The following is a 27,836-nucleotide window of genomic DNA, read 5'->3' as shown; positions in this document are numbered from 1 at the left end:
CGTGTATATGAACCAGTTTCCCTTGGAAAGTCCTCCGCGAAGGCATCCCTCCGCTTAGGCAGGTAGCCCTAGTGTGCTTTGCCATAATTAAATAAACCAAACAAAACTCTTCTCCTCTCTTTTTTTCCCATCAATTTCATTTGTATTAATTGGAATGTAAACACTTTGTGTACCCTCACAAATTTTTGAAACATTTTATTAAACATTTCTTTTTATATAACACTTAGATCTTCTAATTAATTCTTCACATATGGTACTTTACAACTTTAAATGGATATTTGTTTCGTCATAAATTAAACATGTAAATTTTTGAGCGAGAAAGTATCTTCTCTAGTATATTAGTGGCAATGAAAGGTCGTCTGTAAAAGAGTAAAGAACTGAAAAGAGGAGGTAGAAGAACTTAACATTTTGAAAATATTTAAAAATTAAGATTTCCGTTTAAAATTCTTAAAATTCTACTTATTTTCTATCTTTTGTTTCGAAATACATTCTTTGTATCAATGTATTAAAAAACACAAGAAATCATAACATGCATTTATCTGTTACATAGGCTGGTCCAAAATTATTGAGCGCGATTCACATTTGAAATGACTTTTGAAATGCGTGCTACAAAAAATAACTCATTTGAAAGTTATTTTAATGTTTAAAATTTAGTTGTGTAAAACTGTTTTAAATTGTCTTTCCAAGAAAACAAAAAACACGTACATACTTCATTTTGTTCTTTTTTTTTTTTTTTTTTTTTTTTTTTTTTCAAACATGAAATGTGCTCGGTAGTTTGGGACCATCTGTTACTACAATGCTTTTTACATGTGCACATTACAGTATTAGTACGCTAGGATTCCCAAAGATTTGCACGTGTAACTCATCTCTCATGTTTCAATTAAACGGCCCATTTCACTCCCTTTTCCGATCCCTATTGATCCTTCTGACAAGGTACATTACTTATTGCAGCTTCTCGAATCTCGGTTACAGGACGCGTTACGTATGTATTATGCGTGTCAAATCCCCGCAGTCAGAGCGTGCTTGGAAATGTTAGCACGGCTGATTACTTACTCGGTGATAACACGAGATAACGATTCACAGAGACAGGACAAACACACAGATATTGAATGGTTGGGAACACAAACCTACGGCGGATAGGCTGAAGTAGGAGGCTGGCCCGGGGCCTATGTCGTTCACTGCAGCACAGGAGTAATTTCCTTGCGTCGTAACCGTAATGGGTTTCAGGTGTAGAAGAGGCCCGGTCTCGTTCAATATCCTGTCTTCTTTATGCCATTCAAACATTGTCGACTGAGGATGGCCTAGATCCAAAACTCTGCATTCCAGCGTTACGGCTCGTCCTTTCACGGCTAAATCCTGCTGTTGGAGTATCGTTGAAGGACCGGGAGTATCTAATGCATAAGAAATATTATTATGCAATATAAATATTTTTCAACAGCATATTACATATTTCATTACACTCTGTCATTTGTAATTTGAGAACAATTTATAATATTGAAATTCAGTTTGTTAATTAACACTCAGAAGATGATTTATAAAAATTAATTAGTAATGCATTATTAATTATTAATTTTAATTAATTATAAATTTCCTAGCGTGAATTCGTAGTGTAGTAACCGGTATTCCAGAGGTCGCTGGGCCGGTATTCCAGAGGTCCATGGTTCGATTCCCGGCGAAGGCAATTGCTCACTTTTTATCTCTCCGGCTTCCGAAAAAAATTCATGATGTCTCTACAGTGGCGCCCGAACTAAAAGTGTGTTGGATGAGGTTTCTTCACACCCAGGATTTGGCGATTTGGTGCCCTGAAAACTCCAGTCGCCCTTTAAAAAGGGGAAGTATATAAGATATTAATCCCACTTTCCTAGCGTGCCTTCGTGGTGTAGTGGTTCTGCACGCTGGGCCGGTATTCCAGAGGTCCGTGGTTCGATTCCCGGCGAAGGCAGTTGCTAATTGTTCAACGTGCCTGCTTGCAAAAAATCCTAATGTCCCTACATGCTAACCTCACATTATTTAAGTTCTTTGAAAGGTAAACAAGAGGTTAATGATTGAAAAGGTTTCATCGGAATAGTATAAAAATGCTTATTTTCATGACGTCGTCGTTGTTCTATTTACTTGCAGTCATTTTCTTAATATTAACTAATGATCGAATGATTAGTAAAGCTTATCTTTCACATTATGGTCTTAATGATAAGAGTCAGGGTTTTATATTATATTTTCAATTGTTGAATTAAACAAAATATGATGCGTTCAACACATGATTTCCTCGTACATAATATCAAATTCTATGCATTTTTTATTGCATTTCATTTAAACTTATTTCCTCGAAATTCATATTTCTCATTCAATTAATTAAGTTCTCACTTCGCGACAAGGCAAAAATACATAAAACTTCAAAATATTTTTATTTAAATTGAAAAATATAAAACATAAATACAGTTAAAACTATTAATAGAAAATTGTTTAGAATTAAAATTAGGTTTTCTATGCAAAAACAAGCAAGAAGACAGATTTTTCGGTACAGAAAACTGAAAGTTTGCTTTTGGTCTTACTCGGCAAAAAGACACTGAAACCTTAGAAACTGACTTAATTTGTTGTGGACGCTATGCTAAATCAACGTAGGGGATAATTTAATAACTTAAAATATTAATTCAGGAAAGGATTCAGCATGATTCAATTCCCAATAATAAAAGAAGATGCTATCTTTCTGGTTGCGAAGCTTAGATTCTCTACATTGGCAAAAAATCCACTATTCTGCTAAGTTTCAAATGCAAACAAATATGGCTTCTAAGGTAAATAACAAATAAAACACTTAAACAACTTTTAAATTGCTGTTAATTCTAAAACTGTTACATGCAAGTTAATTAAAGGCATAAATCCTTAACCCTTTCCGGCACGCTTGCTTTTAAAGTCGGATTTTTGATTAAAAAAAAAAGGTAGGCAGTCTAATTAGGCCTAGAGGAGTACACAAGTAAATTTTTGTGAAGATAGTACTTATCGTTTTAATTCTGTGGGTGTGGCCAAAGTGGCTCACTGATTGAATAGAGCTTCGAAAGAGTGCTGAAACGAGCATTGTTGTCCATGAACTGACCGATGAGAGGCGGAGAAACAAAGAATACAGACTCTCAGTTGCCCTAGATGATCGGTGAGCCCGGTCTGGGCACACCTAGAGTTCGCCGTTTGATTTTAGGCAAGATTTCAAGGTAAAAATTTAAAACTAATATAGAATAAGGAGATTAGCATACAGCCCAAAAAATAACATAGAAATTTCGTTTCAAACAATTCCTTTTATACCCTAAAAAAATCTGGAAGATTTCTTTGAAAAATGAGGGTCTTAAAAAACTAAACATGGCTAAAATATATGGACTGGTTTGTGTTGAGCTGCCATCTACTCTAAATAGAGAATGTTCAGAGTAACCTATAGTAACCTATAAATCCTTTTTCATTCAATTTCTCTGTGCGTACAGAAGGAAATTTTTAGGCGTGTCCAGACCGGAAACACTGTGCCGCAAAGGGTTAACAGGAAGATAAGAACAACATAATGCAATAATTTTTAAAGAAAAAAAATGCACAATTTAAACATATAAGAACAAAAAAAAAAAAAAAAAAAAAAACTTAGATCATTGAGCCGAGTAACAGAATGGATATATATATATATACGCATATTTATTAACATTTGGTGTGACAATTTGCCACCAAAAGGGAGGTGCACAAGTACATTATTCAGCAGTCCTATATACAAAATTTCAACGTCCTGAGGCTACTCCTTTTTGAGTTATGCGAAATATATACATACATAGGTACGTACGTACAGACGCCACGAAAACAATTTCTTCAGAATCCATTTTAAACCAGTTTTATAATTTTTTGGCGGAAAAAGAGTCCTTTAATCTGTCCATACGTACAGATGTTATGCAAAAACATTGTAAGATTACATTCGATAGCGGTCAAAGCGGATATATTCTTTGAATTATGGTACCCGGAATTTTTCGTGATTACAATACTTCATTTATTCGTACAAGGAAGTAAAAAAATAGTTCATTCGACTACTTCTCATTGATTATTTGGAAAAAATACCTTTACATTTGGCCTTTGGCAAAAGATGCAGCGAATTTTTAAAAATCCATATTCACCAGGAAATTTATAAACACCTTTTGATAAATTAAGAAATAATAATTTTACCAAGAGATAATCTTGCGCCTTCAAATCAGCTTAAAATTGACATTCGCTAATTAAAAGCACTTGTAAATTGTTGATTACAAGCATTATTAAGTAAATTTAAGATATCCCCCCCAGATAAAAAACTATCTTTAGTATTGCCAATTAAAAATAATTTCAGAATTATCAATGGAAACAAAACTAGATGTTTAAAAACACTTCTAGCTTCAAAGTATATCGAAAACATTTTTAAGAATAAAAACATCAAAACAGATATCTTAGTATTCCTTGTTGTTTAAATTTTATAGTGGGCACAGCAAATGATATGGTCCAATATTATACTTATTTTAGACTTTCTAACATTCTTCTGTTATACATATGATCTCCTAGGTTATTAAATAAAAGCAGAATTTATACAGTGAAGTATGTTATATACCTTAATTTAGGTTTAAATAGCACACCGAATAATTATTATTGCAGGAGTCAAACAATGAGAATCAACGTTATATTTGTAAATTTTGCAGGACTATTTCCGAAAGTTTAAGTATCTCAACTGCCTAAACGCAAATGAAAGAGCTAAGATATGAAAATAGAGAAGTCCTCTTTTGTCCACTGTTGGCAATCACATTTTCTATTTTCCTGCAGCCAAAGTTATAAAAAAAAATCTTCCATTGATAAATTAGATTTTCTAGAGGCGCATCACATTCAAAAAAATTTTTTTTTAGTTAACGACCGTAATTCCAATCCACGTTTACCTTCAGCCTTTCAGAAAATTATGTTTCAGTCTTCTTGTTTCATCAATAGATGGCGCCAGTAGCTTAGCTTCTGTCCAGCCATTCTTATCTTATCACCATATCTTATCTCTTTCATTTGCACTTAGGCAGCTGAGGAAGTTGGTTCTGTAATTAAACCATCGAAACTAGTCCTGCAAAATTTACAATTATTAAGCTGATTCTTGTTGTCTGAATTGCTCAGTAATGTTATATACCTCTTAACTAATATGGCTGCTTTTGCTGAAAAGAAGAACACGTGCACTTATAATAATAAGTTTAAAGGGGAGAATAAAATGAGCACTTATTTAAAACTCTTTCGGAAAAGCGAACTTGATCTTGACACGTAATTTATACGTAATCTGTTATCTATAAATAAAGCACTGAGTGATACAATTTATTTCATATGAATAAGGTTGTTTAAGTTGCTATTAAAAGCAGACATCTTGCAAATTAATATAGAAATGTAAACACATAATGATATTTTATCATAACCTAATTATTCCCAGTTACTTAAGCTGGCAAATTTACTAACATATTATTTAATGAGATACATAATTAGTTATTGTGTCAAACGCGTTTGATTGAAAACATGCCCTGGTGTCAAGTTGAATCACAGAATGCGGAATATAGTTAACAGTAATATAATATACGCAATGACGCAATACATCACCAGAGGCACAGTAATTCGGAACATATAATAATTTAAGCACCTCAGTAGATTGTAATATGAAACTGCTGTGTAATAGTATTATGGTTCTATAACTGGCATACCTTACGGTTAAGCGTTATATTATTCTAACAGAGAGATTAAGCTCTGGTATGTTAATTAAGGTTTAACGTGATAGTGAATGAATATCATGCAAAAATCTGTTAAAGGTCTTAATATAAATAGTAATTAAAATTAAGTAAATAAAACTTAATTTTAGACTTTTACAGTGATCAATTCTGCTATATACTTAGTAATGAGCTCATGGCTGGTAATTAACATAATAAGTGAAATAATTAAATTTGTCGGTAAATTCTCTGACGTTTAATTACAATACTTTCAGAAGCTAGTGCCATTTAAAATGTCCGCTTGTGAACATAGAAATATTAGCGGAAATGGCGAATGGAAAAGTGCAGAACTTCATCCTGAATTAGGGTAACTTTTTATTGTTTACAACTTCTAACTACTTCCTCGTACGAAATGAAGGAAGTATTGTAATGGCGAAAAATTTCTTGTACTACGTTTCAACGAAAATATTCATTTTGACCGCTTTCAAATCTATTTGAACGATATTTTTACGTAACATGTGTACGTATGGAGAGAATGAAGGACTCTTTTTCCCAAAACGGATTGCGCAAAATGGATTCAGAGCAGAATTTTCGTGAAATCTGTACGCATGTACCTCGCATAACTCAAAAGCGAGTAGGCTTAGAACGCTGAAATTTTGTAATTGGGATTACTATAACATATACTAGTTGCATACCTTCCTTTCTATTTGAAATCGGCCGCACCAAACATATATACATATGTAATAGAACCAAATTTAGATAGAAATTCTGATGTAGGATTAATGAGACGTAGAAACGCAGAAGTACCGATTGCGTAACACATAGAGAGGATATATCGTAGATGCATACTGAAGAGGATATATCGTAGATTAAATCTTAAACACTTATTTCCTCGAAAAAATTCCAGAAAGCATTAAGCATGATTTCATTCGCCATAACAAATGAAGGCGTTATCTTTGTTGTTGCGAAGCTAAGTTTCTCTACATTGGCAACAAATACACTAGTCTGCTGTTTCAAATGTAAACAATCAACGGCCGCCATCAAAAACATTATTAGGCTTAGCGGCACTAACTTTAAAATTATTGATAATTCTAAAAAATATTGCATACAGATTTACTAAAGGCATAAAACCTTAACCGAAAGATAAGAACAACATAATTCAATCGTTTTTAAAGCAAAAAATGTACAATTTACAAACATATAAGAGTAAAGAAACTGAGATCACTGAACCGGGTAAAAGAGTAGATATATATATAAATATATTTATATACGTTTGGTGTGGCCGATTTCAATCAAAATACGAGGTGCACATCTTCATGTTATAGCAGTCCTATATACAAAATTTCAACGCTCTGAGGCTACTCGTTTTTGAGTTATGCGAGATACGTATGTTCGTACGGACGCCACGAAAAATTATCTTCAGAATTCATTTTAAAGCAGTTTTATAATTTTTTGGGAGGAAACGAGTCTTTTATTCTGTCCTTACGTACAGATGTCACGTAAAAATATCGTTAAATTGCATTCGTTAGCAGTCAAACTTATATTTTCGTTGAAATATGCTGCCTGAAACTTTTCGCGATTACAATACTTCCTTTTTACTTCGTACAAGGAAGTAAAAAACAGCATAGCTTTAGTTCTGATAAACAGGAATAATAAAGTATGAATTGACATTATTATGTGAAGAAACTTATTAAGTATTATCCACTACAAGTTAAATAAAAGGTATTTGAATTTGAGTGGATGAATGAAGAGTATTTTATTAACGATTGAATATTTGAATAAGATATAGGGAGAGTGTGAGCTAATAGTAGGAATTTAAAAAAAAAAACATACAGTGAACAATGAGTTCTTCAGACATTGGTCTGTGACTCCATCCAGCTGCATTAAGACCTTCACATGAGTAATTTCCACCATGATGTCTGTTGGCGTGCTTAATGTGTAGAACAGGTTCTGATGTTTCATTAACCAATTCATTGTTCCTATACCAGCGGACGGTTGTGAAATTACGTGGATTTCCATCAATTGCTTCACAAGTGAGAGTCACTGCAGAATGCTCCCCACCTTCTGAAACAATGCCAGATGATATTTTGATCCGAACTACTTGAGGATCTGAAATGTAAAATAAGTATTTATCAATGATGAAAATTATAATAATAAGAGAATAATAAGAGAATAATAAGAGATACACTAATAAGAGAAGAGTAGAAAACGTTTTTAAAAGGAACAACTAGTTTACATGTAATTTTGGTACTGGAATGCATCATTTACCGCTTGCAACATTTAGCTTCGAGTAAAATTTGAAGAAACTTTTTACGTCTAAACACCTGTTTATAATTTTATTTTGTAATTTTCTCTTGCCCATACATTTATAAATAAACTGATAGTTCAATGAAGCTATACTTTTATTTCATTTTTCCGAATAAAAATACCTAAATGTCTCATGAAGGTAATAATTATAAAATTGCTATGCAAGATATTTCACGTATTATTTTTATTTGCAAAATTGGAAAAAAAAAAAAAAAAAAAAAAAAAAAAAGTTGATTCTTAAAGCTTGACAGTTTTAAGGGGACTCATACACCTTAAACCCCTCACGAACTTCGAATATGTGACTGTTGCTTGCCCGAATTGGGATATTTTATTTATTTTAAAAGCAATTACTTCCAACTTTTTACAACTGACTACATAATATAGCTGCTTTAGAAACTAGTAATCAGAAAGTTTGTGTTGCCACAAATATTTTTGTAATTTAATCCTCTTTGTGACAAAATATTTTGCCGTGTTTCCACTTTGCGCGCATGACATTTTTAAAATGGCAAATGAAATTTGCCTTTTTAAAAATTTTGGTATTTGGTATTTGGTATAACATTTGTTATTTGGTAAAACTTTGGTATTTGGTATAACATATTTGAAATTTGATGGAATTCTTTATTTGGGCACTATTTTCTAACTGAACCAACAATCTGATGAATACTTTAATACTGAAAACTTTTATGGACGAAAACATTACAAATTTTGTTAATAAAATACATTTTATAAACTCAACTCAAAATAAAATAAAAATTTAACATGAAATTTTTAGAATTTTAGGTTCACAGTAGCTTCTAAATGTTATAAAAGCTATATATTAAATATGGAATTAAATTATGAAACAATGTTTTAAATCAGAAAGCAGCTATATTGTGTAGTCAGCTGTACAAAGTTGGTAGTAATTGCTTATAAAATAAATAAGTTATCCCAATTCTTGCAATAGTCACCTATTCGAACATCTTATGGGTTTTAAGCTGTATGAGTCCCCTTAATGTTTTATGTTAATTACTGCAAGACCAACAGAAATTCGTAAACAGAAGGAAGTAAGTTTAGCAGAACTTAACCTGAATTTTTATCAATAAACCAAGACTAATAAATAGATCATGATCATTCATAGCTGTTGCGGCAAAGCCAGCGAACTATTAAAAATAACATTACCCTTTTTGTGAATGGCATCACTTACGTTTTTGTATTTATAAATATCTTTTGCTTGTTCTATACTTCATGTTTATGTTAGGAAATAAATAAGTATAAAATACTATCTCCTAATAATAGCTATGCCTACATTTATATGTATCTTAATTTTTAAAATTGTGTTAGTAATTTTAAAAGGAGTTTTGTATTTGCACGGTTTTTATTTTTCATCTCTGGAGAAAAAGCAAAATCGCATTCATTTTGAAATTTGATTCACATGGACACATTTAAAAACAGAGAAATATAATAGCAAAATAATTTAAGAACATGCCATACATGCTTATGTTTATCAAACTGCGTCATGGATCTATAAAATCAAAAACATAAATATTTTCTTTTTGACATAAATTTTAATTTTAATTAGGAAGCTGGAGGAAGGATTAAATATCTATTACAAATTTATTGCAGTCTCTATAAGCACCAGAAGCGTATTCCTCTGAAACGAATACATCGCATCTCGGTTCAACTTTCAAGTGAATCGTTGAAGGAAAGCGTGGGAGAGGTATTCGAACGTTGTTATTCTAGTAAAAATGCTCTTATAGATTTCGATGAAAATTAAAATATAAAGAAAACTATTGCAAGTGGAAAAATGTTGTGTAGGAACTCTCATATCTGAAGTTTACTAACTGGGACATGCATATTGGTATTATTAGTCCAAAAGGACAATTTTCCCAGAAGGACTATTAATTTCGTTTCGGCATTTTGCGTTGATTCACTTTTCAAATTGTTGCCACCAAATATTATCGACCAGTATTATATTTAAAGAAATTCAGTAACGAGGAATATGCATAATTGTATGTATGTTTCTCGCCTTGTGATAAAACTACCTAGAGCCATCAAATTTTGAATAAAGTAATTCTGCTCCGCATATGGACAACTGGGAGCCCAAATTTGGAATTTGTTTTATTATCGATTACCAATTTTGTAACACTTTAACGAATTTTTGATTAACAATCTCAAGTATTTCAAAGCGAGCAATGGCAACGTTGTACAGGGATACAGGAAAAAAAAATCTGATGTGTACACCACATGACTTCCTTGTACGGAATATTAAATTCCACGCATTTTTTCTTGCATTTTATTTAAACTTATTCGGTTGAATTAAACCTACTTCGCCGACAGCACATAAACCACAATAGAATAAATGCATTCTTTAAAATTCACTTTGTTTACCATAGCTAAACTCTGGCGCTAGGTTTACTTAACAGTATTATATTTCGTTCATATTATAACTCTGAATGCACAAAATTTATATCATTTAAAGAATTAACTAATCGTTGCCACATGTTCTATTCAAATACTATAATAAAGCTAGAACGATGTATAAAAGAAATTAAGTAAACAAAACAAAAAAGAAACAGTTTTTCACAGACGATTGAGTATTTCTCATTTAATTAATTCAATTTTCACTTCGCGAGAAGGCAAAAATACATAAAAACTCAAAATATCTGTATTAAAAATTACGAATTAAATCTTAAACGCTTATTTCCTGGAAAAAATTCAAGAAAGGAATAAGCATGATTTAATTGGCAATAATAAATGAATGCGTTATCTTTGTTGTTGGGAAGCTAAGTTTCTCTAGATTGGCAACAAATCCTCTAGTCTCCTGTTTCAAATGTAAACATCAATGGCCGCCATCAAATTAGGCTTAGCGGCACTTAAACAATTTTAAAATTGTTGATAATTCTAAAAATATATATATAGATTTACTAAAGGCATAAGACCCTTAACCGGAAGATCAAAACAACATAATTCAATCATTTTTAAAGCAAAAAATGTACTATTTACAAACATATAAGAGTAAAGAAACTGAGATAACTGAGCTGGGTAACAGAGTGGATATATTTATATACGTTTGGCGCTGCCGATTGAAACCAAAATACGAGGTGCACATCGACATGTTATAGTAGTCTTATATACAAAATTTCAACGTTCTGAGGCTACTCGTTTTTGAGTTATGCGAGATACGTACGTACGCACGCACGTACGTGCATACGTTCGTACAGACGCCACGAAAAATTCTCTTCAGAATTCATTTTAAAGCAGTTTTTTTAGATTTTTTGGAGGAAAAGAGTCTTTTATTCTGTCCTTACGCACAGATATCACGCAAGAACATCGTTAAATTGCACTCGAAAGCGGTCAAAGTGGATATTTTCGTTGAAATATGCTGCCTGAAGCTTTTCGCTATTACAATACTTCCTTTTTACTTCGTACAAGGAAGTAAAAAACATTTTATCTTCAGCGCGCAAGACTGTTTTTCGAAAATTCTGAAGATATGCTCATTTAAAAATTATTTTCGATATTGTTCATGAACTGAATTTTTTGGTTTAAGTGCGAAGATCATGATATTTAATAAATAAAGGTAACACACAAAATGTTAAAAAAACACCCCTTTGGGCGTAATGTAAACTCTGAAAACTCTCAGATTTTATTTTATTTTATTTCTGCCCAAAATGGACTATAAGTCTATAAATGTGATTTTACGCCACTTCACTATAATCGGCGAATCACTTTTTAAATTGTTGTCATCAAATATTATGAGCAGCTTCTTGTCAAATTATACCGATGTAATACAAAATTTTTGTACAATTCTACAAAAATTTAGCTTTTGAAATATTTTGAAATTTACTGATGTTTCTCTTGTGAAGCCAAATTTTACGAGTTTTTTTCAGCAATATTTTCGAAAATCATGCAATGATTATTTACGATAGCAAAAATTAATGGCATCCAGTGCTGTGTTGTGATAAGTGGAAGATGAATTAAATGTTCATGTTTGCAGTCTGTAAATCAAATACAAATAAAACGTTCATGATTGATTGCGAAGCTCTGCCAGAAAAAACATTATCTCAAGATAGGGTTAAGCTCAATAAAGAAAGAAAAAAATCTTCTCGTTGTTCATTATTTACTAGTTGAATGATTACAAGTACCGTGCCTAAGACCCGAGCTCGATTAATCTTGCGTTACTTAGTAAGATTTTCTATTTTATTTATTCTTTACTTTCGTAACAGTTTCCCACTCTCTGTGTAAATAAAAATACCAAGAAACGTAATTAATAGGAGAAGAAAGTTCGTGCGTATTCTGGGATTTTTTTTTTCTGGCAGTTAACGTTCGGTTTTTTTTAATGTAAACTGAATGAAATCGGAAAAAATCCAGGCTTCCTTAAGGGGTGTTGGAACCTAAAATCTTCAAAAAGATATGATTTCGGATTTTTGCATTTTCAAATTCTCTACACTTTTATCTTTCTAAAATTACCATTCTTTAATCTCTATGAAAATTAGAACTGTAAAAAAATCTAGTTTTAATTTGTCATCTACTGCTTTGATCAATGAGGATTTTTACATAAAAACGCGTTTTTGTCTAAACGTGATTTTTTTATACTCGATGTACCTTTTCTCAGGAACTACTGCTCACAGGTATCTAAACTTTTTATGGCTTATTCATTAGGTTCCCTAATATTTACTTAAATGAGCTTTTTGTAATAAACTTAGAAAACAATTTAAGAAAAATTTTTTTGTGTGAGAAAAGTGCTAAATTTTACTATGCCTAACAAAATATTCTGTAATTTACTTTAAAATTCAAAATGTTTCAAAAGCTCATTTCAGTATAATCAGATAGGTATACTGTAATTACAGAAAAAAATTCAAGCTTGTATCTACAGCAGGTTTTGAGAAAAGCTACATCGAAAATGGCCAGTTTAACATTGTCGGTATCGGGGTTTCTGATACCCCTTAAAACATTAAATATTATTACTTTAAAAAAGAGCTACTCTGATATTTTGTTATCATTATGTCTTATCGTTACGTGCAGAGATAAATATAGATTTCATATAAATTAAAATAATTTAAAATTTTGTTACGAAAGCATATATAAAGACATTTCATTTAATAAACAAAGGAACATAAACTGTTTTCTGTCTATCAGCTAGCTTATTCATATACATACTATTTTCACGTTATGCTTACAAAATTTAATGGATGATATATTTGAAGATTCGATGTTTTCTCTCTGTCAGCTAGCTTATTCACATACATCCGCTTTTCACGTTATGCTCACAAAATTTAATGGATTATATATCTGAAGATTCGATGTTTTCTCTCTGTCAGCTAGCTTATTCACACACATACGCTTTTCACGTTATGCTCCTGCTCCCTGCTTATCTGGATTTATTTTTCAAAAAAACATCAGTGATAAGGTAGCACTCAAAAATATATAAACGGATGTCTTTCAAAGGTGTGAAGTCATATACAACAGATAAATAATTGTTTATCTTAAGTGGAACTTGTTAGTCCAAAGGGGCAATTTTCCCAGAAGGACTATTAATTTCGTTTTGCCATTTTGCGTTGGTTCACTACAAATGTCTGTTCACTTTTCAAATTCTTGTCAGCAAATATTATCGCCCGATATTGCATTTAAAGAAATTTAATAATGAAGAATTTGCATATATGTATGTATGTTCCTTGCACTGTAATACACTGACTACCAATTAGTATTTGGACACCTATGCAAATGACGATATCTGCGGTCCTAAGGTACGTCACGAACTCCGCCGGTACATATCGTGTAGGAAACAGCATCGGCTTTAGTCGCATGCAGAATGCCTCGAAGTTCGAAGCTCTCTGATTTCGAGAAAGGTGTAATTATCGGGTATCACAAATGTGGCCGATCCTTAAGAGACATATCTAGCGATCTGAACTACCCAAAATCGACAGTGGTCTATGTGATTAAAAAGTGGAAGGTGAGCGGTGATTGTCGGAATGTGCCCCGCGTCGGCAGACCAACGAAACTGGGAAATAGAGACCGACGAGTGCTGTCCAGAGAAATTGGAAAAACCGCACCAACCGATGGCCCTCATCCTCGAGAAGTTTCAACAGGCATCCGGGAGTATTGTTTCAATGAATACCATCCGTAAGGAAGCACATCTGCTTGGTTTTCATGGTCGTGCTGCTGCCCATAAGCCTTTGATCACGAAGTCCAACCGCGCTGCTCTGTTAATGGGGTGCAAAGCACATCGAAATTGGACCGTAGATCAGTGGAAACTGGTTCTTTGGAGTGACGAATCAACGTTCACCCTTTACGGTTCGGATGGCAGGATCTGGGTCTGGCGTCTACCTGGAGAACGTCTCCTGCCAGAATGCATTGTGCCAACAGTCAAGTTCGGCGGAGGTGGAATTACGGTCTGGGGGTGTTTCTCCTGGTATGGGCTGGGACCCTTGGTCCCCATTCATGTAAGCTCAACTCCGATGCCTACTGCACTATTTTGGATGACAATATGCTTCCTACGTTGCGGCAGTTTTACGGGTTGGACCCCTGTTACTTTCAGGTCGACAATGCCAGTTGTCATATTTTGACGTTAACCACGGCTTGGTATGGTGCCAATGGAGTTCATCGAATAAACTGGCCTGCCCAGAGTCCAGACCTGAACCCTATCGAGAACTTCTGGGATGAGTTGCATCGCCGAATTCTTGTCAGCAAATATTATCGCCCGATATTGCATTTAAAGAAATTTAATAATGAAGAATTTGCACATATGTATGTATGTTTCTTGCACTGTAATACACTGACTACCAATAAGTATTTGGACACCTATGCAAATGACGATATCTGCGGTCCTAAGGTACGTCCAAAGGGGTGCACTACCCGTGCAAAATCGGTGAAAGAACTTCTATGCCTTCTCCAAGCCGAGTGGAAGAAAATACCACTAGCTGTCATACAAAGACTTGTGGAAAGTATGCCCCGGAGGGTCCACGCTGTAATTACCTCTCGTGGAGGCTCTACCAACTATTGATTTTGAATAAAGTTAGTTTTTCTTTTCTATCGCAGGTGTCCAAATACTTATTGGTAGTCAGTGTAAAACGACGGTACCTAGAGCCATCCAATTTTGAATAACGTACGTTTCCACCCGAACATGGGCATACTATTCATTGCGTTTCATAATTTTCACTATCATCATAGTCTAAAATTAAAAATGTCTGTAAAGAATTTTTTGAACACAAAATCATAATGTGTAATATATAAAAATATCTACCTAAATGAAAGATGTAGCAGCAACAGCGTTCACTCGTCATAACTACATGCTGTAAAATTGGTGACATCAAACTCCACAAGCTAGTGAAGGTGTCAAAGAGGAGAAAAAGAACTTCGTGTTAAAAGTACCATATTTTTGGGTATATTATGAAGTTTTGTTTATCTTTGAGTAACAGTTAATAATTGTATTCTTATTTATTTTTTTTTCCGCTTTAAATATTTTTAGATATATTATCATATACGTATTTAATTCTTAATTAACGGCAACTGATGTGAAACATAGCTTTTAACAATTATCTTATAAAATGTTTCTTTTTTTAGACTGAAGGGGAAATTTGTCTCGAACGGCTATTCATTTCGGTTTGGCATTTTGTGTCGTCCACTATAAAACGGCGTTTCACTTTTCAAAATGTTGCCACAAATATTAGAGCCCTGCATTATATTTTAAGAAATTAAATAATGAAGAATCTGCAGAATGTATGTATATTTCTCGCATTGGGAAAAAACAGCGGTACATAGAGCCAATTAAATTTTGAATAGCGTATTTCCCAATTCGAATATGGGCATCTGGAAGCCCGAATTTGGAATTTGTTTTATTATCTATTTCATATTTTATCAGACATTAAAGAATTTTTGATTAACAAACTCGACGATTTCAAAACGAGCATCAATGGCAACATTGTACGAAAGAAAAAGCCTTTTTTCTGCAGAGCGCGAGACTGTGTATCGAAAATTCTAAAGACATGCTTTTTTTAAATATTTTGTTATATTTTTAATGAATTTAATTTTATGTTTTAAGTGCGAAGAATGTGATATTTAAGGGGACTCATACACCTTAAAACCCATAAGATGTTCGAATAGGTGACTGTTGCAAGAATTGGGATAACTTATTTATTTTATAAGCAATTACTACCAACGTTTAACAGCTGACTACATAATATAGCTGCTTTCTGAAATAGTAATCAGAAAGTTTAAGTTGCCACAAATATTTTTATAATTTAATTCCCTTCGTGACAACATTTTTCGTCATGTTTCCAACTTGCGCGCACAGTTTAAAACATTCTGTTTCATAATTTAATTCCATATTTAATTATAGCTTTTATAACATTTTATAACATTTGGAAACTACTGTGAACCTAAAATTCTAAAAATTTCATGTTAAATTTTTATTTTATTTTGAGTTAAGTTTATAAAATGTATTTTATTAAAAAAATTTTTAATGTTTTCGTCCATAAAATTTTTCAATATTAAAATATTCATTAGATTATTGGTTCAGTTAGAAAGTAGTGCCCATATAAAGAATTCCATCCAATTTCAAGTATGTACCATTAGCCATTGTTAAAATATCATGCACGCAAGGTGGAAACATGGCGAAATATTTTGTCACAAAGAGGATTAAATTACAAAAATATTTGTGGCAGCACAAACTTTCTGGTTACTATTTTCCAAAGCAGCTGTATTATGTAGTCAGATGTAAAAAGTTGGAAGTAATTGCTTTTAAAATAAATAAAGTATTACAATTCTTGCAACAGTCACATATTCGAAGATCATGAGGGTTTAAGGTGTATGAGTCCCCTTAATAAAGAAATTAACAGGCAAAACGGTAAAGAAGCCCCCTTTGGGCGTAATATAAAATCTTAAAAGCTTACAGTTTTTATTTTATTTTATTTATTTATTTGTTTTTCCTCCATGGCGCGCACTAACCCTTTTTCAGTGTTCGCCACTACTATGGCCAGGACTTCTGGTTATTTTATTATGGAGTCACCGTTATCTCGTATGAAGGGACAGACAATTTGCATTTGTGCCTTCTCCGGGACTTGAACCCGAGGCCTTAGGTATCACAGTCGGTTCCCCTAACCACTATACAGTCTAAGCGTCTTTTATGAAATGTAAACATCCTTCCGTAAATAAAATGAGGATAAAACTAGGTGAAATTCTCAGCGTCAAAAGATCAACCTTTATTTACCTGCATATCATAAGTACACTTTCTTTTTTTAACTTCTCATGGAAACTATAAAAGAACGTCTAAGAGACGGAATACCTAGTTCAACTACTACAGAGTCTGTTCACACATTTTTTAGACGATGTATATTGTATTCACAAAACTAAATTACATAAAATTCTTGTGTTTTAAATGTTCTATTTGACATCCCTTATTCTGAACGATCTTTCGACGCAGCAATTTCCAGGATAATAATGCCTTTTGAAGTGGCAGAAGAGGTATTCTATCCCATTCCTCCCGAACAGCTTTTCAGAGTCCTGTTAGGGTTTTGGGACAGCGTTTGGATAATGCAGTTTTTAAAAGTCCGAAAGCACAAAATTCCAAATTCCATAGGTGACAGACACATCGGGAGATTTAGTAGGGATATCAGCGAAGGGTTATGGCCTTGATACCAGTTTTTGGTTCCATTTCATTTAGGAAATTGACAGTGGATTTTGATGTGTGACTGCTAGTTTTGTCCTGATGGAGTCTCACAGATGGATGGCACTTAGGGTAAAGCGATGGTATTTCATTCAAAAAAATTGGCGATAAAATATGTTCCTGATAGTATTTGGAGTTAATCTTGACATTTTCTTGCACTCTCTTTATTTTTAACTTGCCATTATAAGAAAAACCAGCAACAATCATGAATCCCTTAGAAAAACTTTCTTTCGATTCTTTGAACCATGTACTTAAATTTTTTTCTTCCCTTGGCTCATTTTTTGTCACAATCATTTAGCTATACCCATGCTTCATCTATTGTGACAATTGTTTTTCATTTTTCTTCGGATAAGTGTTTCTCATATAGAATTCTGCAGCGTGTCCTGCGTTGAGCGATATGCTTTCTAAGAAGACGATGCACATTGCGTTTTTTCGCTTTCTTAAGATTTAAATCAACGTTTATCATTTTGTTTACGGTGGAAACCGAGCATTTTAATGATTTTGCAACTGTCGTTTGACTAGGGGGATTTTCTTTTAACATTAAATAACGTACCTTTGCAATAGTCGAATATGTCCGTTTTTTCCTTGGATACTTGTTTGGAATTTTTGTCCCACCTGAGGCACCAATTTGACGTTTTTTTTTCCTTTCGTGTTGATGATATTACCTATCGACGCTTTAGATATCACAAAACCATGACTCTTACATCGTTTTTGGATAACGGAGTATGCATATTTCTCTTCGGAAAGTGCGTAAATGTAGCCTTCGAACCACTGCTTTGTTAAATTCGCATTTTTAATAATAAAAAAAGAAACTTTCAAGCCACAGACGATCATTTTGACTTTTAAAAACATAGTACAATTGCAATTACTTCTTTTGCAGCAAACGGTTTTTTATTACCGCTTACCAAAATCGTCTAAAAAATGTGCGAACTGCCTCTGTATATGATGAGCAAATCTTATTTCAATCATAATGGGATCTGAACAGATATGTTAATCAAGAGATTTTTCAGTTTTGCTTTTGAAATTATTGTTTGGTTCCATAGTTTGTACATTTCAGCCCATATCTGTGCAACTTAAATCTTGGAACGAAATTAATACAATAATAATATATGGAATAAGTCTGGGTGTTATATGATATATTTTGATAAGTTTTCTTATTAAGATGCATAACAATGAGTAACCTGCGACAGCTCAACATAGGTCTGGTTTGGTTTCGTTGATTATGGCTATCTGCCTAAGGGGGATGCCTTCGTGGAGAGTTTCTGAATGAAACTGGCTCGTATACACGTTACACGTGGGGAAAACCAGGAAAACGCCTATGTAGCCAGCCCGTTCACCTGAAATCAAATCCAAGTCTGAACTACCAGTGTTCAGAGATTTTACCACTCGGCTGCTGGTGGGCCTTCAATCTAGATCTGAAATAAACTATTCTTGAAATTTAATGAAATAAATTTTAAGAAGGAAAATCCTTCGGCTTTCTTCAAAACTTAATAATGATATCATATTACGCAGCATACTGATTTTAATAAAGGTATCGTTTTAAATTAAGGGTTATGCATTTTAAATTTCCGTCTATGATGTTGTATCTATTGCTTACTTTTATGATCAAATATTTATCACAAGACGGATTGGCACATGCATTTATTGTATGCATGAATATTTCTGTTAGTGTTATTATATTAAAGTGAACCATTGTATAAAAAAGACACAAAAATATGTACATATTAAATAAAAGTAAATATATAAGTTTAAACTAAATGCGTAATATATTTCAATGTCTAACTTTCCTTGTTGCCAGCAAAATTACTTATTTTATAGATTTAAAGAGTATACAAGGCAAATATGAAGATAAAATATAGATATATTTGGAATTTATACTTGTGTTTGCCTGTTCTCATTCACTGGCTAAACGTCTTTTAATTAAGACGTCATAATCATGGAAATAATTTTTAAATAAAACGAAGAACATAAATATTACGTTGCAAGTACATAACTGTTGTGTTATTTGTAAAGGTATTTGTATTAAGTATGCTGTAGAATATCTTCATTCCAGGTCAAGTACTTTTCCGGTGTTATGTAATTTACATATTTTTTTCTCCTCATCTGTGAAGAAGAATGAAACATTTCCCGGAGCAAAGAAGCGGAAATTTCTTAATAATAATATCGTAACAAAGATAATAGGTCGAGGCAGACAGAAAACTAACTTTAATGACTTTCGCTAAAAGTTTTGAGAAGTTGTTGCAGCATCACTTAAAATTATTAAAGAAATATTCCGTGCAAGCAAATAGTTACTTTGAAGTAATTTTAGTTTCTGCATCATGTTGGCTACTTTAATTTTGTTGTTCGCACATATTCTTCTTTAACTTTAGAGCATCAATATATAAGCACTTTTCTTGATTAGTTATGAATTATGCATGCGCTTCGGATCCAGTTTATTATAAATTACCAAGAAATAATGTTTTCTTTACACTCAAACAAATTTACGCCAAATAAATACGGAAAACTGCGTAATTCATTTTTCATGTCGAAACGATGTTTAGAAAGATGGAAGCTTTTGCAATTCTTAAACTAGTTCTGATTTCCCAAGGCTCGCTTATTCTGTTTTTCACTTGTTATGTGCGATTTTCGATTTGTCGTTCAGCAGTCACAACTTGCGTTTATATGTAGTTGCGTTTTACCAATAAATATTGTAACGAATTTTGCACATACGTAAACAGTTTTAGTGAAATTATATGTGAAACTGTAGGATTTCTTTGTATATTATATACTATATAGCATGAAAATCTATAGAAGCGAAGCTTTGCCGGAAAAAAAAGAATACAGGTTGTAAGGATTATGTTAATTTTATTAACAGTAAAATTTTAAGTTAAATTTCCTGTCCTGTCAAATTCTTAACTTCAACTTACTATTTCCGGCCAGAACGTAGCGTTGGAATCTTGCTGAATATTTAATGAGGAGGAGCGGAATTTAAAACACGAAGTTACTTACAGAGTCAGAGAGAATCAGAGTTTCTGATTTATGCGCGTCTGCCTTTTTGGCCATTCTCTCTCTCAAAGCTGTTATTACGCTCGGCCATACACAGGCCCTTGCTAAGCTTCGTAGTCAAATAAGTTAAGGGGCCAACTCGATTTGAATCTTGATAGCTTCGGATATTTCTGTAATTAATCTTAGTTTTAGTTTAATTCTTAGTCTCTTACGTTCAAGCCCAAGTGTCGGCTTTGTTTGTACACTCCTAGGCGGAGTTTTGTTAAATCTTATTGGAATAATAAAGGGTTAGTGACCCTTCTATCTTGTTGTTTCCTGTCACCCGAACTTAAGCGATTATTCGCTATCTAGTTCTTAAGGCTCGTCACTTTCTACAGTAACTGAGATTTACACAGTGAGAGTCTTAAAAGGTGCATTTATATTTTGGTGTATTTTTTAATTATGGCAAAGCACACTAGGGCTATCTGCCTAAAGGGAGGGATGCCTTCGTGGAGGACTTTCTGAGGGAAACTGGCTCGTATACAGTCTTAAAAGGTAAAAGTCTTTTTGGTTAATCTTTGGATTATGGTCACTTGGCGATTTTTTGGCAAAAATTTGGCGACCAACCTTACTACAGCAACCTGCTAGTTTTTATTTGGACGCCATTTTGTTTTCACGAAGTAAAGGCATTTTTTTTTTACTCAACATTTTTTTTCTAACAATCTGCTAGCCGAATTACGCTTATGCTAGAACTTTTATGGAACAAAAGTGCTTAATCATGACGAAGATTAGGTGCGAAATTGCGAAAAAGTGAAGAATCGCCCACTGTTTGCCGCGTTTTTAAGAATTGCACATACACTGTATCATCCATGTACACGTCGACCTATTTTCACTTAAAAAAACATCCAGGAATTGCACAAAAATGGCATTGCGCACATTCGACTTTATCCATGTACACTGCTAAAGTCCTAGCTAGAAACCTCTATCGCCTTACCAAAATATCGCCAAACTACCTGTTACCATATTCCAAAGATTATCCGTCTTTTTAATATTGAGTTAATGGCTATCTCGCAAAATTGGCGAAATATTGCCAAGCTGGAGATGATTTTGGAGACTATTTTTTGTAGTCAAACTTGGCGATATTTTGGTCCATTGCCTGTATAACTATAATGGGTATTGTAATTAAATAACTGTAATGGATACTATATAAGGCTGTTAGTACATTTTTAGACGATTTTGCTTTCGAATTGAAAAACATCGCCTGCTTTGAAAATTTTTTAACTGCAACTATACTATTTTTGAAATTACAAATTATCATCTGCTCTTGACAGTTTTGTTTTCATGAAAAATAGCGATTTCAAAAAAGCAGTGGACGGAAGGCTATGTTAGTGCTCCTTCGGAAGAACATTATTCGTATTTAATTATTGAAAATGCTGCGAAAGCCACGATTTTTCGGTATCTAAAGCTGCAAAAGATAATATAGCCAATAAGAAAGAAAAAAGTCCAAGTTCAGATTCAAGGAGAAAACTTGTTCAAAATACATTTCCAAGGAAAAAGCTGAATGCTTCTAATGCTGCAAAGGTCTTTCTCCATTGTATATCGCCGAAAGCAGAAATCTCTATGAGAAACAATTATTCCGACAAAAATGGAAAAATGTTTTCACAATATATAAATCTGGCTCTATTTAAATGACCTCAATAGAAGGAGACCCATTCATTATCATCAAAGAGAAGAAAAAATAATCTTACAGCATGGTTCAAAGAATCTAAAGAGAGTTTTTCAAAGGGATTTATGTTTGTTGTTGGTGTTTGATATAACGACAAATACAATTGAAAGAGCGTGCAGAAAACTGTTAAGGTCAACTCCACATATTATCAGAAAGAAATTTTACTTCCAATATGAAATATCATCTCTTTACCCACTGTGCCATCAATCAATAAACTGCATCATGACAAAGCAATCAGCGGCACGTCAAAATCCACTGTTAATCTCCCAGATAAAATGGAACAAGAAACGAGTATCAAGGCCATGCCCTTCATTCATATCCCTAATATACACTGGTGTGCAAAAATTAAGGACGAAGTCGAAAAATTAGCATATCAGCTCAACGAAGGGGCAGAGCGGACAGAAAGACAAATCAGGAGATTAAGTAAGGTGATGTACGGTAGCACATGCGCAGATATGCAGGTAGACGTAATGGGGAAGTGTCTGAGTACTATAAAGCATGTTGTCGGTGTAAGATCAGTATTTCTGGCAAAGAGATTGCACGCCGTATAGCAGTTAAAATCACACCGAGTTGCTGCCTCAGCAAGAAATGGCGAATAATCAATCTGTTAGACGACATCTGGATGCTTTTACCCGAGGTGGAATCATTGGGAAGTTGGAGGAAGGCCGCAGTGTGACAAGTGTGGCTGCAGAGTTCGGAATTGCTCACAGCATCGTTTCACGACTTTGGAGACAATTTCAAACTACAGGAACAGCTATCCGGGGGTTTAGTAGTGGTCGTCCACGAGGAACCACACCCGCAGATGACCGGTATATTGCCTTACAGGCCAGACGAAACAGGCGGCAAACAGCGGGAGAAATCTCTAGACACACGACACAGGCGACTGGACGACCGATATCGCGTTTTACCGTGGCCAGAAGACTGCACGATGGTGGTCTGTTTGCACGACGCCCTGTACGGTGTGTACCTCTAACACCTGCCCATCGGAGAAGGTGTTCTCTGTGGTGCCGGGAACACCGGAATTGGAGAGACAATGAATGGGGACGAGTACTCTTTACAGATGAGAGCAGATTCAGTCTGAATAGCGATTCTCATCGCATACTCATCTGGAGAGAGCGGGGAAGCCGCAATCATCCCTCGAACATCATTGAAAGGAACAAGTATGGAGGTGGCGGTGTTCTCGTTTGGGGAGGCATCATGCTTGGTAGTCGTACAGACCTTCACATCTTTGACGCAGGTTCAGTCAACGGGACCCGTTATTGTAACGAGATTCTTCTTCCATATGTGCGTCTTTTTAGAGGCGCTATGGGTCCGCAGTTCCTTTTCATGGACGACAATGCACCATGTCATCGCACAGTAGCTACCGAACAGCTCTTAGAGAGTGAAGATATTGAACGTATAGATTGGCCGGCACGATCTACGGATCTCAATCCCATCGAGCATGTATGGGATTTTCTAGGCAGACGCTTGGCAGCTCGTACCTTACCACTAGTAACGATTCCGGAGCTTCGATTGGCGCTACAAGACGAATGGGCAGCAATGCCTCAACAACTCATTGACACCCTCATTCTCAGCATGGGCAGACGCTGTGAAACCTGCCTAGCAGTCAGGGAGATCATATCCCCTATTAAAAACCGGATGTTTCTTTCTGGACATCCATCACAGGGATGTTTCGGCCTTCAGTCGCATTGCGCTCCATGCTACTTTTTCAATAAAGCTTCTTTTTATCCCTCGGATTTCTCTTTTAGTAAGTGTTGCTTACATTACTCATGTTCTTACGTATTGGGGATCGTACGGTATTAAATGTGTTGATTTGGAAAGCTTTTGTACAAAGTTATATTGAAAAAACCGTCTCGTCCTTAGTTTTTGCGCACCAGTGTATCCCCTGATATATCATCCGTGGATTTTTGGGCATTTGGACTTTTAAAAATCGAATTGTTCAGATGCTGACCTTCGACTTTTGAAAGCTGTTCAAGAGGAATGGAATAAAATAGCTAATCCGCTACTAAAAATGCTTTATTGTCTTGGAAAATACATTGCATAAAGATAGTGAGGAATATGTGTTATCAATTCGAACATTGAAACATTTTATGTAAAATATTTCTGTAAATACAATGAAAATCGTCTAAAAATGTGCGATCACCCTCTATAGCCTCTGTATCTATAACTGTAACTGTAACTGTATCCGGCCCACATATATTTTCCAGTTTTCCGGAAGTGGAATGTGCGCGTGATTTCTCGGCGACAAGAGGAAAATTATATCAGACTGGGAAAAACTTCAGTTTCTCAGTCGTTGTTTAGTTCAGTGTGAGTTCCGAGTATTGATATTTAGATGCGCTTTGCACTGCGTTGTGTTTAGCGTTCTAAGTACTTTTGAAGTTTAACTACTGATACTCTGTGATACTGTGAAGAGCTTTACAACTATCTTTGTGAAAAGTTTCAGAATTGTGAAGCGTTTCTTTTGGTAAAATAATTTTTATCAAACTCTTATCAATTTCTGCGTGCATTCAGTCTATTATGAACCCGTACACACGTAACAATATCACGAAATTAACGAATTAAGTTAAAAAATGTTGCTTTAAAAATCTCCGTGTTGGCCATGTTTTTAATTAAACAAACAAAGTAATTTAATGCCATGCTTTTACTCTTGAATAAAAATGAATTAAAAATAATCAACACCTCAGTGGCTCAAGGCACACAATAATAAGCCGTTTATTGGAAGTTTTAGTAACTAAATAGAATTTTCTTTTAAGCTTTTTAATGTTTTCTTGAAGAGTTTTCCCGTATTTCTTAACCTGGTAAAAGCTACAAAAGATAACGAGTAGGTTAATTGTGATAGATAAACTACTTGGAAGTATTATGACATTACTTCGTGATAAAAATATAGGCTTCCAGGAAGGAAAATGAGGAAAATAAGCGTCATTGAAAGATCAACAAAAAGATCAAATGGTTTTGAAGAAAATATCCAGTTAGGAAAAACGACAGCAAAAAAATAACATTACGACATATCGTTGGTGTATGACGTTCAAAGCCCTTCTCTGTGATATTTTCATAGACTATCTGATCTCTTCTGTGTTACCATGGTATCTTCCTAATCAATACTTGGACAACAGAATAAACGTCTTTTTTTTTTTTTTTTTTTTTTTTTTTTTTTTTTTTTTTATATATATATTTAAAAGTAAATTTGTATTAGAGTCGATCTGATTTCATTTAAGGGGACTCATACACCTTAAAACCCATAAGATGTTCGAATAGATGACTGTTGAAAGAATTGAGATAACTTATTTATTTTAAAAGAAATTACTACCAACGTTTTACAGCTGACTACATAATATAGCTGCTTTCTGAAATAGTAATCAGAAAGTTTGTGTTGCCACAAATATTTTTATAATTCAATCCTCTCTGTGACAACATTTTTCGTCATGTTTCCAACTTGCGCGCACAGTTTAAAACATTCTGTTGCATAATTTAATTCCATATTTAATATATAGCTTTTATAACATTTGGAAACTACTGTGAACCTAAAATTCTAAAAATTTCATGTTAAATGTTTATTTTATTTGGAGTTGAGTTTATAAAATGTATTTTATTAAAAACATTTGTAATGTTTTCGTCCATAAAATTTTTCAGTATTAAAATATTTATCATATTTTTGGTTCAGTTTGAAAATAGTGCCCATATAAAGAATTCCATCCAATTTCAAGTATGTACTATTAGCCATTTTGAAAATATCATGCGCGCAAGGTGGAAACATGGCGAAATATTTTGCCACAAAGAGGATTAAATTACAAAAATATTTGTGGCAACACAAACTTTCCGGTTACTATTTCAGAAAGCAGCTATATTATGTAGTCAGCTGTAAAACGTTGGAAGTAATTGCTTTTAAAATAAATAAAATATCCCAATTCTTGCAGCATTCACATATCCGAAGATCATAAGGGGTTTAAGGTGTATGAGTCCCCTTAATCTGGCATAATGTGATTTCTCTTATAAGGCATAATAAGATTATCATGAGCAGTTATTTTACGTTATTTTTTCACGTTCATATTCATCAAAATGAAAATTATGTAGTGTTAAACTATCGAAGACAACCAATATTTTGTGAACATAGATTAGTTTGGTTTGGTTTATTTAATTATGATAAAGCTCTCGAGGGCAATCTGCCTAAGGGAAGATATACCTTCATAAGGGATTTTCTAAAGGAATCTGAACTTTATACACACTGCACCTAGAGAAAACCACGAAGACGTCTGCCGTTTCACCAGGATTCGAACCCTAGACCGAACTCTAATAGTGATGTACAAGTATTTGAAACGCCATGTTAATTGTTTATCCTACCTGTCAACGAATTTCGGTTGTACTATCCGTCTGTACGTTAATGAATTTGATTGTATTCCCGTAAATTAAGTATTTTGTACTAATATGAACTCCGAAAAATGTGACAGATAATTTTTGTTAGTTTTGAACTGTAACTGTTTTCTACAAGTACCAGCAAATAAATCCTTAATTGAGCTTTCGCTCAATAAATAAACATAAAAGATCAAGTACACTTTTATTTCCTTCATGAAAACTAAGGTTGATTTGATTTGGTTTATTTATTTATGGCAAAGCATGCGAGGGCTTTTATTCCACTTAAGCAGTTTTATTTCTTAATCGTTAGTCGTAAATATATACATTAAATTACAAAATGTTTAAGGGGACTCGTACACCTTAAAACCCCATAAGATTTCCGAATATGTGACTGTTGCAAGAATTGGGATAACTTATTTATTTTAAAAGCAATTACTTCCAACTTTTTACAGATGACTACATAATATAGCTGCTTTCTGAAAAAGTGATCAGAAAGTTTGTGTTGCCACAAATATTTTTATAATTTAATCCGCTTTGTGACAAAAGTTTTCGTCATGTTTCCACCTTGCGCGCACAGCTTAAAATATTCTGTTGCATAATTTAATTCCATATTTAATATATAGCTTTTTTAACATTTGTAAACTACTGCGAACCAAAAAATTCTAAGAATTTTATGTTAAATTTTTATTTTGTTTGGAGTCGAGTTTACGAAATGCATTTTATTAAAAAAATCTGTAATGTTTTCGTCCATAAAATTTTTTAATATTAAAATATTCATCAGATTTTAGGTTCAATTAAAAGATAGAATATAAAGAATCATATAAAGAATATAAAGAATTCCATCAAATTTCAAGTATGTACCATTAACCATTTTTAAAATATCGTGCGCGCAAGGTGGAAACGTGACGAAATATTTTGTCACAAAGCGGATTAAATTACAAAAATATTTGTGGCAACACAAACTTTCTGGTTACTAGTTTCCAAAGCAGCTATATTATGTAATCAGCTGTAAAAAGTTGGAAGTAATTGATTTTAAAATAAATAAAATATCCCAATTCTTGCAACAGTCACATATTCGAAGGGTGTTAAGGGGTCTAAGGTGTATGAGCCCTCTTAAGCCCTTTCCTGTGCCATTTACTTCGACCAA

The 27,836-nt window shown here is 33.6% G+C and overlaps 1 protein-coding gene across 2 annotated transcripts in view; it reads right to left on the bottom strand.

Moving 5' to 3' along the window:
- The window catches only part of LOC118182638 (hemicentin-2-like), a 941,057-nt gene that overhangs the window by 235,971 nt on the left and 677,250 nt on the right, over positions 1 to 27,836 (bottom strand). For both annotated transcript variants that reach the window (XM_085816506.1, XM_085816507.1), the window contains exons 6-7: positions 7,536 to 7,811; positions 1,128 to 1,391 (exon numbers count right to left, since the gene is read on the bottom strand). In XM_085816506.1, coding sequence (XP_085672632.1) covers positions 1,128 to 1,391; positions 7,536 to 7,811 — 540 coding nt within the window. The remainder of the gene's footprint in view (positions 1 to 1,127; positions 1,392 to 7,535; positions 7,812 to 27,836) is intronic.

Source organism: Stegodyphus dumicola, chromosome 5 (genome assembly GCF_044657685.1).
Source record: "Stegodyphus dumicola isolate Sdum_Otavi_A_Nest chromosome 5, ASM4465768v1".
Lineage (NCBI taxonomy): Eukaryota > Metazoa > Arthropoda > Arachnida > Araneae > Eresidae > Stegodyphus > Stegodyphus dumicola.
Note: the sequence above shows the minus strand (reverse complement) of the source record. Positions and strands in the feature narration are given on the sequence as shown.